The 22,014-nt window shown below is 40.5% G+C and overlaps 2 protein-coding genes across 3 annotated transcripts in view; both read right to left on the minus strand.

The window, feature by feature from the left end:
* EDEM1 (ER degradation enhancing alpha-mannosidase like protein 1) overlaps positions 1 to 1,115 on the minus strand; it is a 29,201-nt gene extending 28,086 nt beyond the window's left edge. Inside the window, exon 1 of one of the 2 annotated variants that reach the window (XM_046657692.1) lies at positions 481 to 1,111. In XM_046657692.1, coding sequence (XP_046513648.1) covers positions 481 to 989 — 509 coding nt within the window. In that variant the 5' untranslated portion in view covers positions 990 to 1,111. Of the gene's footprint in view, positions 1 to 480 lie in introns of both variants that reach the window. The other variant, XM_046657699.1, reaches the window with a different exon arrangement.
* Positions 1,116 to 8,695: 7,580 nt separating this feature from the next.
* Positions 8,696 to 22,014, minus strand: part of ARL8B (ADP ribosylation factor like GTPase 8B) — a 42,991-nt gene continuing 29,672 nt past the window's right edge. Inside the window, exons 2-7 of the mRNA XM_046670550.1 lie at positions 21,071 to 21,151; positions 19,641 to 19,714; positions 19,129 to 19,222; positions 16,295 to 16,362; positions 15,946 to 16,016; positions 8,696 to 10,771 (exon numbers count right to left, since the gene is read on the minus strand). Coding sequence (XP_046526506.1) covers positions 10,722 to 10,771; positions 15,946 to 16,016; positions 16,295 to 16,362; positions 19,129 to 19,222; positions 19,641 to 19,714; positions 21,071 to 21,151 — 438 coding nt within the window. The 3' untranslated portion in view covers positions 8,696 to 10,721. The remainder of the gene's footprint in view (positions 10,772 to 15,945; positions 16,017 to 16,294; positions 16,363 to 19,128; positions 19,223 to 19,640; positions 19,715 to 21,070; positions 21,152 to 22,014) is intronic.

Here is a 22,014-nt window from a genome sequence, read left to right on the forward strand (position 1 = left end):
CGACGAAAGAGAAAGACGGTAGCCCAGCTCTGCCTCAAACTCAGTGGAAGGCTCTGGGGCAGTCCTTTCCGGGACCAACACCTGAATCTGACATCTACATACAGAAAGGCCGGGGCGGGGGGCTAAAGATAAGGGCTGGAAGTTACGTTTACAAAGGATTCCATTTTGATTATACGTTCGTCTGAGAAGGGGATGGAGATGGAGTCTACAGCTCCCCAAGCCACCCCGTGATACCGCCACCTTCCCTTCCGGTCTGTGGGCCTCAATTTCGCCATCTGTAAAGAGGGCTGACTCCGGAAGAATCAGGAGAGAGGACAGCCACCGGCCCATCCACGCACCCCCAGGCCCAGGGGAACCGCGAAGGGGGTCGGCCGAGGCACGGGGCGGGCGGGCGGGCGCCGTCCCAGGACCCTAAACGTTCCGGCGGCCCTTAGGGGAAGCGGAGGACAGAGGACGGCGCGCGCGGCGCGGGCTACTCACGGGTCCCCGCGGTCGGGCCCCCGGCCGCGGCAGTGGATGGGGTTGAGCTCGTCCTGGGGAAAGGCGTGCGCCATGTAGTTGTCGTAGCCGAACACGAACATGCCCCGCGCCAGGTCCCGCATCTGGGCGCGCAGCTGCGGCGGGAAGGCGCCGCTGTAGCGCTTCTCGTACTCGTCCGGCCCGCAGCCCCGGCCGCCCAGCGCGTAGCCCCAGTGAGCCGGGCCGCACACGCCGGGCCGGGCCCGCCGCGGAGCCCGGCGCCGCTCCGCCGCCTCCCCGTGCACCGGCTGCTGCAGCCACGCCGGCCCCGCCGCCGCGCCGGGCCGGCCCGCTGGCCCCGAGGCGGGCGCCGCGGGGCTGTCGGGGCCCGTCAGGCGCTGGAAGCCGAAGCTGAGCGGAAAGCGCTGGTAGAAGCCCATGCTGGGCCCCAGCCCGAAGACGAGCCACAGCACCCCATGGAGGCCAAGCCGGAGGAGCACCAGCCCCAGGACGAGCGCTCGCCATTGCATGGTCGCGCGGGCGCCGCGGGCATTCTTTTAAAGCGCTGGGGGCCTGCCCCGCCGACCACCGCACCCTGCTCCTGTCCCGGAGCCCCGCTCACTTCCCCTTTAAGGAACTCCCCGGTGACGCACCAGGAACTGACCCATTGTCCTCCACCCCCAGCCCCGCGGGCCGGCAGCTCGGGCACCCGCGTTCGCCCGCCCTGTCGCCGGGATTGGCCCGGCCCGGCCCGGCCCCGGCCCGGCCTCGAGGGGCGCGGCCGGGGACTCCCTCCCGCGCCATAGGCCGCCCGAGCGTCCCCCGCCGCCAGGCCCCGCCCCTGCCATCGCCCCGCCCCCCGGCTCTGCCTGGCCCCGCCCCTGCGCGGGGCCCCGCCCCTGGGCGGTCCCGAGGCCGGCTGGGCTGGCGTGGCGACTAGGGGCCGCTCGGGCGATGGCGAGGGAACTTCCAGCCAATGGGAGCGCGGCACGAGAGCGCCCGTCCGGCGCCGGACAGAGACGTGGCCCCGGACACGCCCGGCTTTGGGCAGAGCGAGTGTTCGCACGAGTGGGAGCGAGGTGGGACCAGAGAAAGCCGCTCTGGCTCTAGCTTAGGGATGGTGACAGTAAAAGACGTCAGAGGAGAGAAAGGGACATTTCTGTAAAGCAGCTTTTGCATAGCAAGGGCAGGGTTTTTAACTTGTCTGTTTATGATGGGGGTGGGATAGTACCTTTTAGCTCAAGACTGCACAAAACGGTATCCTGAATTCTGTTCTTTTGATCAGAACACGGTAATTTGTAAGAATCGCTCACGGTGATTGTAGAACACGTATTTCCAGATCCTGTCCTAGAGCTATCGACCTCCAATGCAGGGTCCCGGGAACGTGTGTATAACAAGTGCTCTTGGGCGATTCTTAGCGTTTGGCAGTTTCAGGAAATACTGAGTTAGGTTATATTGCTTTTGTCTCAGAAATAGGATCGTTAACAAAAAAAGAGAGAGTGGGAGGAGTCAAGGCTGCTGCCACCAACAAATTATCTTTAGCAGGTGTATTTAACCGTCTCCCCTCCTGCCTGTCCCACTCCCGCCATCTCTCCTGTGCGCCCGCAGCAGGGACCTCACCTTTGAGGTATGGGATAGATTCCTGGTCAAATCGCTTTACCCCTTCTCTACCTACTTCCCATAATTAAGAAGGTTGCAAATGTCAGCTCTGAAGATCTATGGCTTTCATGTAATGATTCAACAGGTTAGGGCTTCTGTTTTCTTTTGTTTGCTGCATTTGGAAATGTCTGCTAAGGCTTGCACTCCATAAGTTTAGACCACGTGCCTGTTATACCGAGGTTCCTGAAAAGCTTGGGAAGCAAGGCCTGACAAGTGGCCCAAATCAGAGATTGGCTGAGTGACCAAGGAAGTGATTAAGAGGATGATGAAGTTGTCATATGGCACAGTCATCACATTCTTAGGGTCAGGGGACTTGTTGCAACACAGAGGAGGTGTAATGGAGACTGAGAAGCAGCCCAAAGAAACATCTGATTACAACACAAAAGTGGTTCGCACATAGTAAGAGCCTTTTTGTTGGGTGAGCCTTATTCATCCCCCAAATCCTGAGACAGGCCTGCCCAAGCATTAGAAAGAGTATAATGAGAGCCTGGGCCAGGGGCTTTGCCCTCACAGATCCCACTTTTTCTCCTCTGTGAAAGGCATTTCTGCTGGAAGTCCAACCTCAGTGCCTGATCCTGAACTTTCAGGTCTACCATCCTGGAACTTGCAGACTGAATGTTGAATATTAAGGTGTGTGTTGTATGTTTCCTTCCTAAGCTATTTTATTGCAAATTTTACTTAAAAGTTTTAAATTTGATCTCGCACCACAGTCAACTGTAGACCACTTTGATGACAGCTCCTGTCCTCACATCAGAGACAATCTCTAATAAAAACAAATCTCTTTAATAACCAGAAAAAAAATCCAACTTTTGAAACATGCTTTTCACAGTAAAACTGACACAACAGCTGCCAGTCATATATGTCCTGTGGTTTTTCAAAATTCACATGTTCTCGCTTAATCTTAAAAAACCTTGTAAGGTTTATTGCACAAGTCATAAGGGAAGAAATCAGGTTGGGGGACTCAAGTTCCTCGAGCCACTTGGCTCTAAGCAGAAAAAGAGCTACTGCCTACCTCTCCCACACTTCAGTCCCGGGAAACTTACTACAACTAGCTGGCCCTCAAAGCACAGAAAGATTGGTCCTTCTGCTCTTCTAAAGCCACCCCACAGGCAACAATGTTGACATTAGTCCTTGCAAGGTACAGCCTAGGATTTAGGGGCCAGGTTCAGACAGTGTTCCCTTCTCAAATTGAACAGAAAGAAAATGGACTATCTTGTTCTAGCCTTTTAGACTAGGACTCTCCTCAAGGTAAATGTGGCTGATGACTTTGGGACAACAGCTCTAGCTAATCAGAAAAGCCTAACCTTAAAAAGCAACTTTTTAAGAAACTGTTTTGTGTTGGTTTTTCTGTACGTCATCTCACAAGAGCGTCAGGAGACTGACAAGAACACTTGAAACGCACTATGGTAAAAATGGCTTTACTCTGGGGGGCGCCACAGAGAGGACAGCTAAGAACCCAGACTCAGAAGTCAGATCGCCAGGTATTCAAATCATAGCTCTGCCCTCTGAGGGACCTCAGGAAGTTACTTAACTTTTCTGGACCTGTTTTCTTATGTGTAAAATGAGGGTGATAAGATACAGCAGGTGTGACAATTAAATTATTTCATGTATATAATGTATCTACACCACCACTACATACATAGTGAGCCCTATTATTACTACTCACCAACTATGTGAACTTTTCAAGACCAGCATCTAGTAAAAGTACTTAGTACATATACACCTGAGGTCTGTTGGACGAATTAAACTAAGCCCCTCCTATTTTCAAAGCCCTATTTTAGGAGAAAAATGTGTCTAAAGAAATCAAATGGAAAATAGGACAAGGGCTAAAACTCACCACAGTCCAAGAACAGCTGAAAGGGCTTTTGAGTCCTCAGGTCTAATTCCATTTAACTCAACCTGTTCCAGCTTCTACACATCATGGTCCTACAGCTCTGTTATTTGGGGTTATATCCCACAAGGTGATCCAAATTCAGTCTCCCTCTTACTTTGATAGTTGAACGAGGTGACCTGGCTAACAGATGTATTTCAGTGCCTTTAAAAATACCCTCCATTGTAAAAAAAAGGCGGACATTCCAGTTATGGGACTCAGTCTTGTGAGTCTGAGTGCATGAATCAATGCACTAGGTTCCTAAAACTGCAAAGCCAGAAAAAAACCCTCTGGCTCTAGAATGACCTCCAAGGGTAGTCCAAGAGCTCCTAATGTTAAATAGCAGGGTTAAAATAGCCTATTAAAAGGAGGGATTTTTGTATTCTAACAAGTAATAAATGATTTATTATCCAAAGCAATAATGTAAAAACATCAAGTGACGTAATGATGACTTTTAAAATTCTGATTACAGCTTTCTGAAGCAATATATACTTGCTTTATAAAGGAGTGGGGAGGAATAAATTTAAGCAAAAAAGGGAGGGAGGGAATTACCTATAATCCCATTATTAATTTGGTGAAGACCCAACTCCAGAATTAAAGTAATATTGTTTATTATATAGCTAGGTAAGAAAAACTAAGTTTCACATTTAGTTTAAAATTGAACAGTATATACTTATTGTTCAGACTCATTTGATGGGCAGAAATCCAGAAGTTTGTCAACACACTCTGTTGGCAAGACACGGGAGACAGACTGGTAGAAATAAAAACTGGTACATCCCCTGTGAAGGGCAATTTGGCAATTCCTAGCATAAGTACAAAGGCATTTGCCCTTTGACCCAGATATGCCTCTGTGAATTGCTGCACGTGTAAATAATGACCCAGTGCAGTATTATTTATAAAAGCAAAAAGTTATAAACAACCCAAAAGTCTATCAAAAGGAGACCAGTTAAATAAACTTTGGAATCTATTAAAAACCACACACACAGTGAAATGGGAACCCTGCTGCTGTGAAAGAGAATGAGGAACTCTGTATATTGACATGGAAAGACCGCCAGCACACAGTAAGTGGGGAAAAGCCGTGTTCAAATCAGTAGACTACCTTCTCTGTAAGACAGTGATTAGAAAAAAAAAAAAAGCATATATAGTTGCTTTTTGTATTTTGTATAAAGAAAACACTAGAAAGATAAATAAAAAACTGACATAAGGGTTATCTGTAAAGGCTGGTTGGTGATGGAGGGGTGGTTACTCAGTCATGGGTGGGATCAAGAGTTCATATATCTTTTTATGTATTTTAAATTTTGAATCATGTGATTCCCTATTAAAAATCACCTTATTCAAAAAACAAATGGAACTTAGAAAAAAAGCGGTGAGCTTCCTTTCCCAGCTGTTCTAACTACTAAACCATTAAATCAAATGTGCCGACTATCCATCCAGAACTGACATTCACCATCCCTGTGCCATGCCCCAGCCCCTAGGTTACAGATGCTTCTAGAGAAAGTAAAACTATATAAATTCTCAACCCTTCTTTGAAGGGTGAGGAGAGCTAGTGCTTTCATAAATTAGCTAGTGGTATGACAAATAATAGCAATTTCCTTTTCCTCAGAGAATGATACAAATAGAAAATGGAGTCATCTAATTCATGCATTGGCTAACAGTAGATAGAAATGATGGACTCTTAATGTAGCAACAAGATAGCACATGGTGTGATAGATTGTACAAAACTCAGGGTAGGCCAAAACTGTAGATTACCTGGTATATAAGAGCTGGGTGGAAGAGATACTATAATTACCAATCCATTGATGTTCTACTTCTCATGTTCAAAAGGGAAAACATTAGTTTTGTTGGGTTTTTTCCCCCTCAGTATTTTGAAAGGAAGTATTTTCTAACTGCTCCCAGTTTTCTCCAAGCTCCAAATAAATTCAAGCAGAACCTAGCCATACAGCAGTTAAAAAGTGTCAAATATTAGCTCTAAAGCATTTACCGCCAAATTGGTAGTAGGTATGTATTTTTCCACATTGTATACCAGAATAAACATTTTTCTGCAGTCTGGAAGAAATGCTTTAAATTTTTTAAATGACTTTCAAAATATAAGCCCACGTGATTACAGTATTTCCTTCAAACAAAATGTAAGTTATTGTATCATTCTATAAATTGTCTGTGATCTCCAGCCCTTAACTATGTTAAGATTTAAAGTTATGAAATGTAAATATTTCTGTGTTTTTGGGTTATTTTCAAGTGGTAGGAACACAACATGAACAGATTCACTAGGATGAGGGGGCGTTTTCATCTCTCTTTGCTTTGTTTCACCACCATCCAAACCTCTTGGCTGCTAGAACCACAGCCTGTTAGTGGGAGAAGTTATATTAGAAATCCTCTACTTTTCATTTTACAGATGGGAAAACTGCGAAGCCAGAGGGGGTTTGGCAACTCGCCAGTCACACAGTTAACAGCAAAGAAAAGAACCCATTCTCTCAAATGCCAATCCGGCACTCCTCACAGAACCAAGCTACATTAGCATTTTAAGCTGACAACTCTTTTCCTACTCCTTCTCTTCCTTTTATGAATGCAAGACCTGCAAACCCCAGTGAAATGAGGCTAAGGTATCTTCCCCCTCTCCTGATTCCTGTAGGAAATCTGCATTATCTAAGTCATCAGCTGCCTTGGGATTTTAAAACAGAATTACCTTGCTGAAGGGAGGGCTTGTTAATGAAATGGAATAATGAATGACTACTGCTGTTGCTTAGATTAAGGCACTTCCCATGGCAGTCCATCCAGCATGTCAATGACCTGCTTCTGTTTCTCTAAGAACCTTCAAGAGGCAGCAATTACAAAAGTACCCATTTTTATTAATAGCTGAATTTTAAACAGACATTGTGCAGAGGATATTTACTAATCAACAGGAAACACCTGCTGTGGGCCACACTTTTGTAGAACTGCAAACTTAAGGGAAGTCACACGGCTAGCGTTTGCTTTCTTGTCTTCCTCTTCAAGCATCTTCACCGGCATACGTTTTTTTGAGGGCATAACCTTTAAAGTTCGTAAGAAAATGAAAATATTTCAAATAGTAAAACATGGTGGTTTCCCCGCAATGACACATTTTTAGAGTAAAGCATTTGGCCAACTGGAGGTTACAGTTATAGGTCCAGCTACAGTAAATTTAAACTTCCACTCCAGTTCTCAAACCGCCAGACGCTGAGAGGTTGAAATTACCAAATCTACAGGATTTCAGTGTAACTGGATTCTAGATGGATAGAATACACAAGGCAATTAGTTCCTCAAAAACAATGAAAACTGAAGTAGCCATGGCCCAATACATCCAATTTATTTGACTGATCCAAAGGGACTAATTTTAGAAGTCCCAATTTTTGAAAGCACATATAGACTTAGAATCAAGAGTTAAGTAACCCAAATTTATATCCCCTCCGTTCCCCTCAAAATGACAACTCCTCCAAAAATTGCTTTGGTAAGCAGTCATTGAGAAGAGGACCAAACTGGTTGCTTGAGTAAATGGCTCCACCAATTCAATAAAAGAATTTAACCCTGATATCCTAGGGACTTCTGTCCTAGAAATACTAATCACACATCCAACTGGCCACCAAGGTTTGGCTGTACAGAATGACAGTATGGATCTAGAGGAAAAGTTGAGTAAAAATACATAAAAGCATTTCTCCAACAGCTTTGATGAGATAAATGTTTGCTTTACAGTGCAAAAGATAACATACTAGAAAATAAGTCAAATGCTTTACTTTAAAAATGTGCTTTTATGGGAAAACCACATTTGATGTTTACAATTTTTTCATTCTGGGGGCCAGCCCCATGGCCTAGTGGTTAAGTTCAGCACACTCCCCTTCAGTGGCCCAGGTTCGGTTCGCAGGCACAGACCTATGCCACTCGTCAGCAGTCATGCTGTGGCAGTGACTCACATACAAAATAAAGAGGAAGACTGGCAAAGATGTTACCTCAGGGTGAAACTTCCTCAAGCAAAAAGAGGAAGACTAGCAACAGATGTTAGCTTAGGGCGAATCTTCCTCAACAAAAAAAAAAACCCAAAAAACTGTTCATTCTGGAACTAAAGTCAGTAAGTAAGCATGTCTCATGGTTTGTTTATTAGTAGAGTTCTGTTATGATTTTTGAAACAACTGGATATAAAATACTTAATTAGAGACTGGCCCGGCGGCATGGTGGTTAAGTTTGCACACTCCATTTTGGCAGACTGGGGTTTGTGGGTTCAGACTCCAGGTGCAGACCTACACACCATGCTCATCAAGCCATGCTGAGGCAGCATCCTGCATATAAAATAGAGGAAGTTTGGCACAGATGTTAGCTCAGCGACAATCTTCCTCGAGCAAAACGAGGAAGATTGGCAAGAGATGTTAGCTCAGGGCCATTCTTCCTCACTAAAGAAAAGAAAATGCTTAACTAGCTCTTGCCACTTTTAGAAGTCCTGAATTTGGTGTATCATGAGAGTTTACAAGTAGTAGCACCTCCTCCACACCTCCCACAAAAAACTGCAATATCAATTCTGTGGATATTTTAAAAGTTTATTTCTATTTTAACTAGCCCACAGACCCAATTCTTTGAGAGCTGAGCTGATTTTTTTCTAACACACAGTCTATGGAGCCTGCTCATGGTAACTTTCTCTCCACCCCCCTCCCAAAAAAGTCAGCACCTTCCATCATGATGCACATTTTAAGTTAAAATCGTCAATACAACCCTCAAAATGCAAGTTTATTGAATAAAGCTGAGAAGAGCAGTAAACAGACAAAAAAACGCATCCACCTAAATAAAAAAAATTCACATATTTACAAAGTTCAGTAACTGTTAAGTTTTCACATGCAGAGGTTAATGCACAGGAAAATGTTGGTAGTAGTGTTTGGATGTCTTGAAATGCTGAAAGAATGAACAGACACACAAACACATTAAGGTTTAGCGATAGGTCAATTAACGAACCTATGCGATCCCCACACAGTCACACATTCTAGTTCCGATTCCTCCTTTCAGGCACAAGCAAATTGCCACTTTCTGTGTAATGGTTCACAGTGACCGCTAATGGTGTTGAACTACAGTAGCAAGTTTAAATATCTTCATTTACAGAACCATCCATCCTATCAGGGAAGTATGCAACATGCTTCAAAGAATAAGAACAGAATTTTAAAAGCTGAGATTCTACTCATAAAAATCTGAATGGAGAAAAACAAGTAGTGTCTGTGCAAGACAGTGCAGTATTTTGTACAGACTACTGTTAAGGCCATGGCAGTCTATAAATTAAAACTGGTATTCATTAAAAGAACTTACTGTTGACTGCACTTTGAGTGCTCAACACATTTGGAAATGCACTGACTACATGGGTGCTGCTTAACAAAAACAAAATCACACACAGTGTGAGGCAACGCATCAGCAGGTGTACTATGGAGTTTCATCTACTACAGTGCTCTATGGGAATAACGATTTACAAGTGAACCAGTATTAATATGTCCCTTTATGTATATGGAGATCACTAAACTACAAAACATGTTCATTTTAAGTTTTTACACATCTCTGTATCATAGAAGCAATAAACGGCATCAGTTCCGCAGCTCTCGGTGGGACTGATCGTTAAACAACCTGTCGACGGTGCGCGTGATTACATTAGATAAAGCAGGCAGCTCTAGAGTTGTCACAATAATCAAGACATCTAATGGCACCAGACAAAAGAGTGCCAAACCTTACATCAATAAGAGAGAAAAATAAGAATTTTTCTTTGTTCATAAGTGTCTATTGTGCTGAAAGTCCACTTTATGACTGGATATAAAAAGTCAAGAGTAAGAGTGTCATGCAGCAGCACTGATTTAATGACTGGAGATAGAAAGAACAAACAGGTGTTTGAACAAAGTGTGACATTCTTAACACGTTTTATTATATTGGCTGGAATGCTCTAAATTCATGAAAGCTTTTGCGAAAATCTTCAATTCCCAACCCCTTAAAAAAGTGTGTTGAACCAGAAAAAAAAGAAGAAAAGATATAGAAGTAATGATCTGGACAGATACAAAACAGCATGCCTTAGTTCCTCCCATACCCCCAACTGCTTTCCAGTGATGAAGAATTCTCAGAAAGCAGAAATGTCTTAAAAATTCATCACCTAAGATCTCACCAGAGTAAAGAACCAATAACAACATTAATCTGGTGCCTCTGCTCCCTCTTCAGACTACTGTTTTAATTCCTAAGGTGTAGTTATACATTTTACATGCATTTGTGAGATATGTAAACATTATATTTACATCCCACCTTAGTCAGGCTAAAGGTTTGCTAAATTCTGTGTGTGGCACTAGAAACTTCATGCTGTATCAAGTCAGTATCAATATTAAGCTACTGGACTCTATAATGAAATACCATAGTTGGACGTTTACTGAAAACCAATATAAAAGTCTGGCCCAGAAAGACCAGAACAGAAATATGCAATTTTCTTGATTTAAGATGGTCAAAAGTGCGTTTTTTAAAAAAAGCTCTACACACTGTTTAAGACAAGTATGTATAAGCAGCCTTTTTTTGTGTGCTGACTTTATCATGACAACTCTAGCTGATTCTTTATGAAGGATTAGGGATACACATCTTCAGCAGTGCACATGAGAAATAAACTCTGAAAAAGGCAATTTCTTGGGTTTAGGAAGGACCGTATTCTGGGAAGTACTTCAGAGGAACGGACAATAATTCTAAGATTATAGCCAAGAAGGACTGGAAGACTTCAGGAGATGCTTCAGCTTCTTCTAGATTTTGAATGTTGAATAAGCCACTGAAGTGTGATATCTAAAGATGGAAAAAAAAAAGTGAAGACATTAAGATACCACAGTTAAACTAAATATCAGAGATAATACTTAAAATGCAGCGATTTAAAAGCACATGCTGGGCCTACCCTCTTCTGCTTTTCTCCATGTATACTACTGTTCTCCATTACCTGAACTTCAAGAAGATAATCTGAGGAATTACAAGAGAGACTGAAGAGTCTCTAGTTTAAAAGTTCAACTGTGTACAGGTCAGCTTGTGCCATCTTTTATTCATTTAAAAATTTACTGATTGCCTATAAGATCAGATATTGTATGTGAAGTGCCAGAAAAGCAAAGATTGGGGGGAACCCTTCTCTGCTCTCAAGGAGCTTTTAGTGTAACAGTCAGAAAACATACAAGTAATCATTTGGGGTTGAGGGGCTTCCCTAGAGAATTTCAGGCAAAAGAAACAGCAACCGCAAAAGGATAAACGAAGGCATGAAACAGTGTGGAGCTCTGGATGGATGATGAGTGATAAGATGTGGCTGAAGCACAGAGATGGGGAGGGGGTTGCCACTCACTGATAAGGCTAGAGCAGGGGTTCTCACCCTTATCCTTTTGACATTTTGGGCTGGATAATTCTTTGCTGGGAAGCCGGGAGGGCCCTTCCTGTGAGCTGTAGAATATTCTGCAGTATCCATGACCTTTATCACTAGATGCCATTATCACCCCTCCATCCTTAGTTATGACAACCAATTACGTCTCCAGATATTGCCAAATGTCTCCTAGAGAGCAAAATTGTCCTCAGTTGAGAACCACAGGCCTAGAGGGAGCCAGATAACCTTGTACGCCATTCTAAGATCCTAAACAGTTTGGATTTTATTCTCAAGTCAACAGGAAGTTATTGGAGAATTTTAAGCAGGGAAATTATATTAGTTTTTTAAATAAGATCAACCATGCAACAGAGGAGGACAGCTCAGAGGGCTGCCAACATAGAGACTTGACTATTACAATAGGAATAGGAAAGGGCTAAGGGTCTGAAGCAAACCAAGTGCTGTAAAGACAGGGAGGAGTAAAATGAGGAGCATGGTTAAGATATAGAACTGAAAGGACAGACTATATGTAGTGGGTGTGAAGGAACCTTCTGCCCTGAATGAGTATGTGGGTCATGGAGCTGCTGACTAACACAGTGGCTACAGGAAGAACAGCCTGAGAAAAGAAGATTAAGAATTCAGCTAAAAGTACACCAAGTTTGAGGTACAGAAGGTAACACACATGAGATGTCCAGCAGGTAGTTTTAGCTATACGGATCTGAGGCAGACATGGAGCCTGGCAAGGTATCATCGCATGGCTGGCAACTGAAGCTACAGGAGGTAAGATTAGCCAGGAAAAGCACTTAGACTGATAAGAGAAGGCAGCAAAGTCAAAACACTGAATTACCGTCTTTGCGTTCTTTGAAATGTATTATCCACATAAAGGGTATGTGCACTTCTATTAGAAGCAGCACTCTATTCTCCAAGCCTGAAAGATGAGTGCAAATGCAAGCTCCCAGTTTCCCAGCTAACATGCATTAGAGAAACTATAAGCCACACACATATAAAGAATAGCCTAGAGCTGAGATATGAACAAACAGGACCCATTCAGAGTTGTGGAAACAATGAATTAACTGGACTGCTGGAGCAGGTCATTTGCACTTCAAATGGAGGACAGCAGTGTGTAATAAGAGCAAGAGCACGTTCATTTGAAATGAATAGGGGAAAAGGTAAATTTGAAAGTGAAATGATCAGGTTTAAATATTTAAGAAATGCACTAAAAAAAACAGATAAACAACTGTGGACACTGGACAGAAATCATATCCTAAAGACACATGGATCCTTAAGACTAGATAAAAAGGCAGAAAAGAAATAAGATACTCAGATGAAGGAGTCATCTTCCATAACAAAAAGGCCCACAAGTATGAGCCATCTTTGCAAAGAGCATCTTCCTAGAAGTAATCTATTCTGTGTACGGTTTGAGGACACATTACTAATGAAACCAAGGCACTTCATTTACCACATCAGGAAGCTGGAAGTATAACACACAACCCATGTGCACTGAAATACTTTTTGGATCAATTTAGCAAAATCATAAATTTGGTGCTAAAATTTGTTATAAAAGCTGAAATTAGGAGGGTGTTCTGACTTGATCACCCAAGAAGTCTAATTTACTTGGCTGTTAGTTATATTTCTAGCTCCAAACAAACAGGCATTTGGATTTACAATTGTTTTGGATTTGCTTGTTTTGAATCTGGTTAGAGTTGATCAGCTTCCTTGGGCTTAATAAGACTCCGTGAATCCAGAGTTCTGCAATCACAATCCTGGTGACTATGGAGCTCTACAGCAAACTCTGAAGATCAGCCTCAAACAGAAGTTCTCCCCAGCTTCCCTGCAGTTACTTCATAAATGAGCTCACAAGATTTTTTCAGAAAAGTATGTGGCTAGTTTGTCATGCTGGTAAAACAAAGGATATTTTTTTTCTCCCTTCGAAAACTTTTTTTTCTTATTTTAGGAAATACTAGAGAAAATATAAGGGAGTAATAGATTTAAAAAACAGCACAATGTATGAAAAATTATGGTTATGTGGAACAGGGTTTCTCAACCTCCCCATTACTGACATTTTAGGCTGGACAATTCTGAGCTGTGAGGGCTGTAGGATGTTTAGAACATCCACCATCTCTACCTACTGGGTGCCAGCATCACCCTCCTTATTATGACAACCAAAAATGTTTCCACATATTGCCAAATGTCTCCTGGGAGAAAAATCCCCCAATGAGAACTACTGGTGTATAAGTAAATGCTCTCTTGGGGGCACAACTTAAAATTTAAGAAGAGTTCCCTTCAACATAGAAAAAATATTTTTTTCAAATAAACTCTAAGTAACCCTAAGTACCTGAACAGTCTGTTCTCAAATTAACTGAATGCTCCCAGTGTAACAAGTCACTTATTCTATCCATTTAATAGAGGAGAATTTGTGTCCATCAGCAAAGCAAGCATAGATTGTTTGGGGTGGTCTTTAAAGGAAGCCCAGAATCAGCCCAAAAACTATCAACACTTGGAGCTCCTCAGAGCATGTTTGAGAGGGGCGGGAAGGAGTTGAGATACAGACTGGAACTGACTTGAAGAAAGTATGATGAGAACCAACACATACTGAAGAAAAGCTAAAGAAAAAAATATCAGAATACCTTGTTAAACACACTATTTATTACATTTGATTCCAATATACTTTTTTTTGTTAATTGGAGATGTGACTATAGAAGAAGGGTCAGAGAGATAGAATGCTTTTGGCTTTGAAGATGGAGGAAGGAGCCAGGAGCCAAGAATGTAGGCAGTCTCTAGAAGCTAAAAAGGCAAGGAAATGAATTCTCCCCTAGAGTCTCCAGAAGGAGCATAACCTGCAACGTCAGTCCTTGATTTCAGCTCGGTGAGACCTGTGACAGGCTTCTAACTGACAGCAGCACTAGAAAACTAATACACTCAGGTGATGTCCACCATACGTCAAACAGTGGTGCAATTCATTTTCTCCCTCTCACAAAAGAGTTTTTAAGTTGTTGCCATTATGCCCATTTTATAGATGAGTAAAAACTGGAGATAAAGGAGGTTAAGTGCTTTGTGCAAGGCCACTCAGAAAATAACTCAGGACCAAGTGCTCAAGCCTGAGGCTGACTGACTCCAAAGCCCACTGTTTCTAACCCACTACGCAGCATCGATGGAAGGCCTCATTTTTCTACAGTGACCCACAGAGATTTTTGTCACCAGTGACCACCAAACTGGGATAGGGGAAGCAGCCATGAAAATCCCTAGGCTCCTATCCATCTGTTCAAGGCACGTGCATTAAACTTCCCTTTCAAACTTTGGTTGAGCCTGTCAGGCCAGAAAAGAATTGTGACTTAGCTTGAGTATGTTTTGTCATGAAGGTATCCGTTACTCTTGATTATATTTTACCGTACTGTTATAGGTCTTTTCACTCAAGCAGCTAAAGGCTGAATAGCCTTTCATCTTATCAAATACTTCCATTTGTCTTTTTTTTTTTTCAGGGAGATTAGCACTGAGCTAACTGCTGCCAATCCTCCTCTTTTTGCTGAGGAAGACTGGCCCTGAGCTAACATCCGTGCCCATCTTCCTCTACTTTATATGTGGGACGCCTACCACAGCATGGCTTTTGCCAAGCGATGCCATGTCCGCACCCGGGATCTGAACCGGTGAACCCCAGCCACCAAGAAGTGGAATATGCGAACTTAGCTGCTGCGCCACAGGGCCGGCACCTTGTCTTTTTTTTTTTTTTTTTTAAATCTTTTGACCCTCTTCACCCATTCCAACACACTTTTATTAAATTATCCCTCACCAAATTAGTTAGGAGACTAAAGTTGAGACAGATATATTATTCTTTAAGAATACTGTACTGGATTGAAGAGTGTCCCCTAAAAATTTACATTCGGGTAGCCCCTAATCCAATGATATGTGTCCTTATAAGAAGAGAAAACAGACACACAAAGGAGAAGCCATGTGAAACCAGAGGCAGAAACTGGAATAATCCATCTACAAGGCAAGGAAAGCCAAAGACTGCTGGCAACCACCACAAGCTGGAGAAAGGCAAGGAGGGGTCCTCCCCAGAGCCTTCAGGGAGAGCATGGCCCTGCCTAGACCTTGATTTCAGACTGCTAGCTTCCTCAACTTGAGGGAATATATTTCTGCTGTTTTAAGCCACATAGTTTGTAGTACTTAGCTACGGCAGCCCTAGGAAACTCATACAGACACTAAGTAGATAAAGGGTATTTTTGGCTTATGCCTCCAACAGAGTGCTAACATACTGCAGTAATATACTTGTTCAATAAATGAAAAATTGTTGTAGTGCCTATAGACCAATTTTTGTAAAGTCTAACTTTAAAAACATCGTTATTTGTAATAAGGCACAGCTGGATACCAGCTCTGCAAAAATTAATGCAATAAATTGATATTACATAATGCTGAACTTCCTGTCTTTATTGCATTTACTTCTTTAAATAGCACAGAGCAGATTGTAGTCAAAAGGTATAATTTCTACTCTTCTTCCTGAGGCAAAAGCAACACTACTCTATAAAGCAAGCCACTTAAACAGAAATGAGGATAATAAATAAGAAGAAGCATTAGACATCCCTTCCAATGATACTCATTTCTTCCAAAGACACTAGTCATTTCTTACCTATATTATCTTTTTCTTTGCAAGAAATCGAATAGCAGCAAATTTCTCTATCCTGAATAGCAGACAGATTCCTATAAAAAGCAGAATTAAGAGAATAAGTCTGTGCTTTAAAACAAGTGTCACACTTATCACTCTTTTTGCTCAATCTTACTTGTTTTTTTATTACTATACTGAAGAAATTATTTTACTATTACTAAAATGTTAGAGATTCACTTCTCTGGTAGGCCAAGTTTAAATACCTAAACCATGGCTATGATAATGTAATGATGCTAAACAAAGTAGTGGGCAAAATAGTATAACTTAGAACAAAATTTTTTTTTAAATGCCATCATTCATTCTTCAGACATACATTTTTTCAATTAGCTGTTTCTCATCCAAGGCATTAGGAAGATCTCTCTTGTTTCCAAGTACTAGCACCTTTAAAAAGAAAAGATATTAAGAGCAAACTTTTATGTAAGAAAATGTCACAGAAGTATATCCTATTCATATCTGCAGATGTTAAAATTAGAATGCTACTACATGCCATAATATTAAAGTGTAACTGGTGACCTATCTCGTTCATTTAATCGTTCAAATTAGCATCTATTTTAACTTCTACCACATAGATGCCCTTAATTCAATATGTGGCTGCCAATTTCTATTTAAAATATTGTAAGTCTCTGATACACATTCTGCTATTTATTAATAAATCTTTACCAAAATGTGAATATGATCTTAACAATCAAGGGTGGAGGAATAATTTTTTTAACCATTTTTTTATCTGTTAGCCATTAATCATGTGACATGTACATAAGCTTTTAAAATTCTGGATCCATCCTACAGAATATCATGTATAAATATTCTAAAACAATGGATAAATCTGGCGATCAAGATAAATACTGTAGCGATACACCCTTGGATAAATATTGTCCTCTGATTGCTAGATATGCTTTGAAAAGGGAGGAAAGCATGGATGGGCTTCTCAATTACCACTCTGTCTTTCCCAGATACAGCCTTTCTGCCTCACAGAAAGCAAAGAATATGAGTACATACAACATTATTTAATAACATCCATATTCTCAATCAGTGTTTTCTAGGAACTTGTATCTTTGACCCATCCTAACAAAGTACACATCATGTCTACCTTGTCATATCTACTTCTTTCACTTAATACATCCCCAACCCTGACTCCAGACACTTTGACCAACTCTACTCATAGGCCTGAGACTCTATTTCACACAAAGGACAAGGAAACAAGGACAGAGGCACAGAGAGCCAGGGGCACTGGGAGCTCAGAGGGGAATGTTAAACTACAGGCAGTTGGAGAGCCAAGAGCCAAATCTCAGCACCTTTGGTCAGTTGTCTTCCCTTCCCCAATTCTTACCTCTCTCTAGACTCTTATTTAAGTCACTCCAGCTTCTCAAGCTGGACCCACCTTAGTTCCTAATACTACATCCTGGTCATCTGTGATCAGCTGTCAGGTCTGAGGTTGCCTGGCATCTTAGCCCTCTTCCTACATTTAAGAAATCCCCCACCTTTTGAATCTGCCTCCCAGTAAAGCTACTTGCTTCTGTAGATAATTTCTTTCCCAGCTTTCCTTTCTGCTAGAGCATGGACACATAATCTAGGATCAACCAAAACTCTGGATAGAGAGCCAGTGATTAAAGAAAGCAGGAATAGAGAACCCATTCTGATAGAGAAGGAGCATTAACTAAATGACTTTCCAATCAGAGCAACTGAGTCTAGTGTTCCAAAACTGCAGGTCACCAGACTTATTCCACAGTGTGAGTTTGAATGTGATCCTCACAGCTGCTTAGCTTCCCTTGTTCCAGCCTATTTTCTGAGCCTGGTTATGAACAACCTTCTTAGAGACTCTGTAAGCTACCCAATATCCTTTCAATGAACTCCTTTCTTAAATCAGCTTTTTATTGCTTGCAACTAAGAATCCTTACAGTGACCAAGACAAGACTGATTTTTACTTATGGTATATAGAAATAGTTTTTAATATAAAAGAAAAATAGTAAGCTTTGAAGTCAAGATTCAAAACCTGGCTGTGCAACATACTAATGGCCACGTCATCTTTGAGTGAATAACAACTGTTACAAAGGAGGGATAATACCACCAACCTCAATATGTTGTGAGAATTATTTGATAATATACCTCAAGTATCTGACACTCATGAATGTGTCATGAAGCAAAAGCCTGGTCCTTTTCCAGCATTCCTGAGCTCAGCAAATGGCACCACTTTCCATCTAACTACGTGAGCCAGGAACTAGGAATTATTCTTCATATTTCCCCTTATAATCCATCGCCAAGTCTGGTGGACTGTGTTCCTAAATATCCCCAGAACCTGTTTCCTTCTTACCATCTTGTCTATACCACCCTAATCCCTGGTACTCTAATTTGCCAGGACAACTTCAATGACTTCCTAAAACTGTCCTCCTTATAGTCCCTCTTGTCATTTCAATCCATTCTTAAACTGAAATCAGAATAATTTAAATAATAAAGCTGATCACTGAAAACACAACAATGGCTTCCCTCACAGTCCAGCCTAGCACGGCCTCCTCTAGTGTCCCAGCTGCCGCGTGGCTCACCACACTCTACCCTATCTTCCCCACTCTGCTCTGTGCTCTAGAGAGACTGGCCTCCTCTCAGTGCCCTGCTCCCTTCTACTAAAGGGTCTTTGTCTGGAACTCTTTTTCCCTCTAATCATCATATCCTTCACATGCCTACACATCCCTCACATCTCAGCTTAAGTATCACTTCCTTCCTTCTTCCTTCAAACTAGATGAAGTCTCCCCTCTAACTTACAACTTTCATAGCTCCCTGTACCTTTCCTTCGCAGCATGTATCAGAACTGTATTATTCAAGTGATTTCATATCATCTACCTTTCCGACGAAACCAAAAGCTTCATGATGGCAGGGAGCATGTTTCTATTCACTTCTGTTCATCACTATAACCCCAGGACTGAGCACTGCTCCTACCGCATATAGTTTAATAAATAGCTAGTTAAGAAATGAATAAAAAGCATAGTACCCAGTATATGGCAGATATTCAGTAAATATAAGCCTTCCAGACTTTAAAACAGAATCCATTTTACTGATTTCAAACATAATTAATATAATCGTATAATTATAATTTTAATAATATAATTATAAATATTATAATCATATAATGTAAAATAACAAGTACTCCATACTTACTGGAATTCCTTGTAACTGTGGTTTATCTAGAAGATTATGTAGCTCATTTCGAGAGGCTTCTATCTTCTCACGATCTGCAGCATCTATCATGTAACTTTAAAAAAAATAAAGTGATTTCAATATGCCTTCTTCATATTCTCTGATGATCACAATTAAGTTTACAGATCTTTAATTTTCTTAAGATTTACAGTACTGAAATTGTTAATCAAAATAAAGTCCTAAATAAAGAAAAGCTCAGCACCCAAAAATACTTTCAAATAGATTGTTCCTAGGGGCTAATACATTTGTAATCCTTAAATATAAAACATTTATATCCCTTAGCTCTTAACTGCATAAACAAAAAACAAAATTCTCATTCTATGATTAAATTTTTAGTCTCATGTTAATGGGATTACACTAAGAAAATATCTAAGAAACGCTGTTATTGCCTAAAATAAAAATTGAGCCTTAGAAGTACTAAAAACAACTTTTTTCCTTGAAATTTAAATTGACTTTAAAAGAAAAGTGCTTACACGATAGCATTGACTCCTCTGCAGTACCGTTCCCACATGCTCCGGAATCGGGGTTGTCCTCCTATGTCCCAAATCTTTAAATAAAGACGGACAATTCTTATTAAAGATTTTTCAAATACTACAATGAAGGAAAAAGTAGCAGATGGAGGAGAGAGAGATCGGACAGATATGTTCATTTCCACTATGTTACAGCCACACTGCTCCTGAAAGATTTGAGCTCAATCAAGCTCTTAATCTGGAAGTTCTTGGAGCTACTTCTAAATGTGAAGTCCTAATATGTTTACACTAGATCTAGTAAGTTCTGCTTGAGCAAAGATTTTGTTTTTGTGCAATATTTTCTTTGCCTGTTAACCAATAAATTTCAAGTACTGAAAATAAATATCTTTAAAATAACACTTTTAGAATCTACAGAATCATGCATTACAGCCAGATTTGAATGTCAAGACAGAAAACAACGGTTCATTCAGAATCTATTAAAATTTAGTCGTCTGATGGGGTATACATTAATGCCTGACCATTTTTAATTGCTGTGTATTCTAACATAGCCAACATTCCTTAGGTTTTTTCCTTACATAAAATTATTTTATCCATATGAAAGCCACTACTCACAATTATTCCATTATTATGCCTACTCTGCAGGGTACTATTCTGGGCACTGGGCTACATAAGAGTCTTAAGTTATGGTATTTATCTTCAAGAGGCTTCCAATTTAGCTACAGACACCAGCAACATAAATAAAAACACATATACATGAAAAATTAGGAGCTTTATTAGATGAACTATAGAAAGAATTTAGTAAACAGCTTCTGTGAGCCACAAGAATTGGGTGAAGTGGCCATAAGGGCTCAGGCTATAGAAGTAAACTCCCACGAACTAGTGAACCAAAAACTCCTAACATATGGCCCCTAAACAACAGTCCAACAGTCCAACAGGCCACAAGCTAAACCTGTCAAACTCATTCCAAAAACAAAATTATCTTCAACTAGCTAATTTTTTCATATTTTATAGTTTTAATTTTAGGGCTTAGTAGTAAAGAAAGGGAAAACTGGGTTAATATATTTGCTACCACAAATATAATACTAAATTACCAATATTATAAGTAAATTATCTTTCAGTATAAAATGTTATTTATGAAATAACATAATACCACACTCTGAGGATGGGATTTTTATTTCCTAGGAACATCTAAATCCCAAATATACTTCTGCTAACCCATATACTAAGTTTTTAATAGGCACTTAACAACACTTCAACTCTTATACATTTTGATCTATTAGAAAAAAAAAAAACTGATTTACATTCTTTTGGAACATGCCCATTCATTAGCTAAGAACTGCAAATACTCATGTAAAAGACAAAGAAACAAACAGAAAAATTCCTAGCTGGATGTGCTAACAATTTAAATCGAGTTTGGCAAGAAGCTGACGTACCTTTATTGTGACGTTACCTTTAGTTACTTTTCTCATGTTGAAGCCCACTGTGGGTATCATATCTTCACTGAATTGACCTGACTGAAAAGAAAACATTTGAAGTTAGACTAATCAATATTTATTAAGACATATAACACTGCATAACCTTCTGGCATCAACGCTGCTACTGTATGTATCTTAGTAAATAACTAATTTTTCAGTGATGGTAACAATCTGCCTTAAGAAAACATTCCTTATAGCCATTATTCTTGAAGAGGTGAGTTACTTTGTTCACATAAAGACTTAGTCTCCCATTAAAAAAAGATATTTTTGAAACTAAGGTAACTTTTTGCATATTTCCTTAAGTTTAAAAGAAGAAATAGTGTACATTACACCTACATATGAAAACTTGTTAATTCCCCCACCTATACATACATTTTCACAAAGTAAAGAAAATCAGAAGTAAAACTTCAAAGTTTTCCATTTTTAGTCTTTAAATTTTAACAATAACTGTTAAAATGAATTAACAATAACTGTTTAACAATTTTAACAATTACTGTTAAACTGAATTTAACTGTTAAAATTCACTGCTAAATGGCTTTTCCGAGTTTTTCTTTTAACAAGACTTAGAAAATGTTCTGTCACATGGAAGGTCTTCCTTTTATGTAATCAATTCTGTTCTTTTTAGTTTATGACCTTCCTGACACAAAACTAAAATACCTTCTAATAGTATTTGTATGACTTTTTCAAATTTAAAATGTTCACCCCCCCCCGAATTTGATTATACAGAGGCAAGAAAGTTCCTTTTTTCAAATGGATAACCAATAATCATCTCACTCATTTAAAAATCCACATTTTCCGAACTAATTTGAAGTGATATGCCAAATTCCATTTAGAGACAGTTCTTATCTGAGCCCTCAATTCTTTTTCATTAGTCTGTTTATTCCTAAGTTAGGACTATATGA

The sequence above is a fragment of the Equus quagga genome, chromosome 1 (assembly GCF_021613505.1).
Source record: "Equus quagga isolate Etosha38 chromosome 1, UCLA_HA_Equagga_1.0, whole genome shotgun sequence".
Lineage (NCBI taxonomy): Eukaryota > Metazoa > Chordata > Mammalia > Perissodactyla > Equidae > Equus > Equus quagga.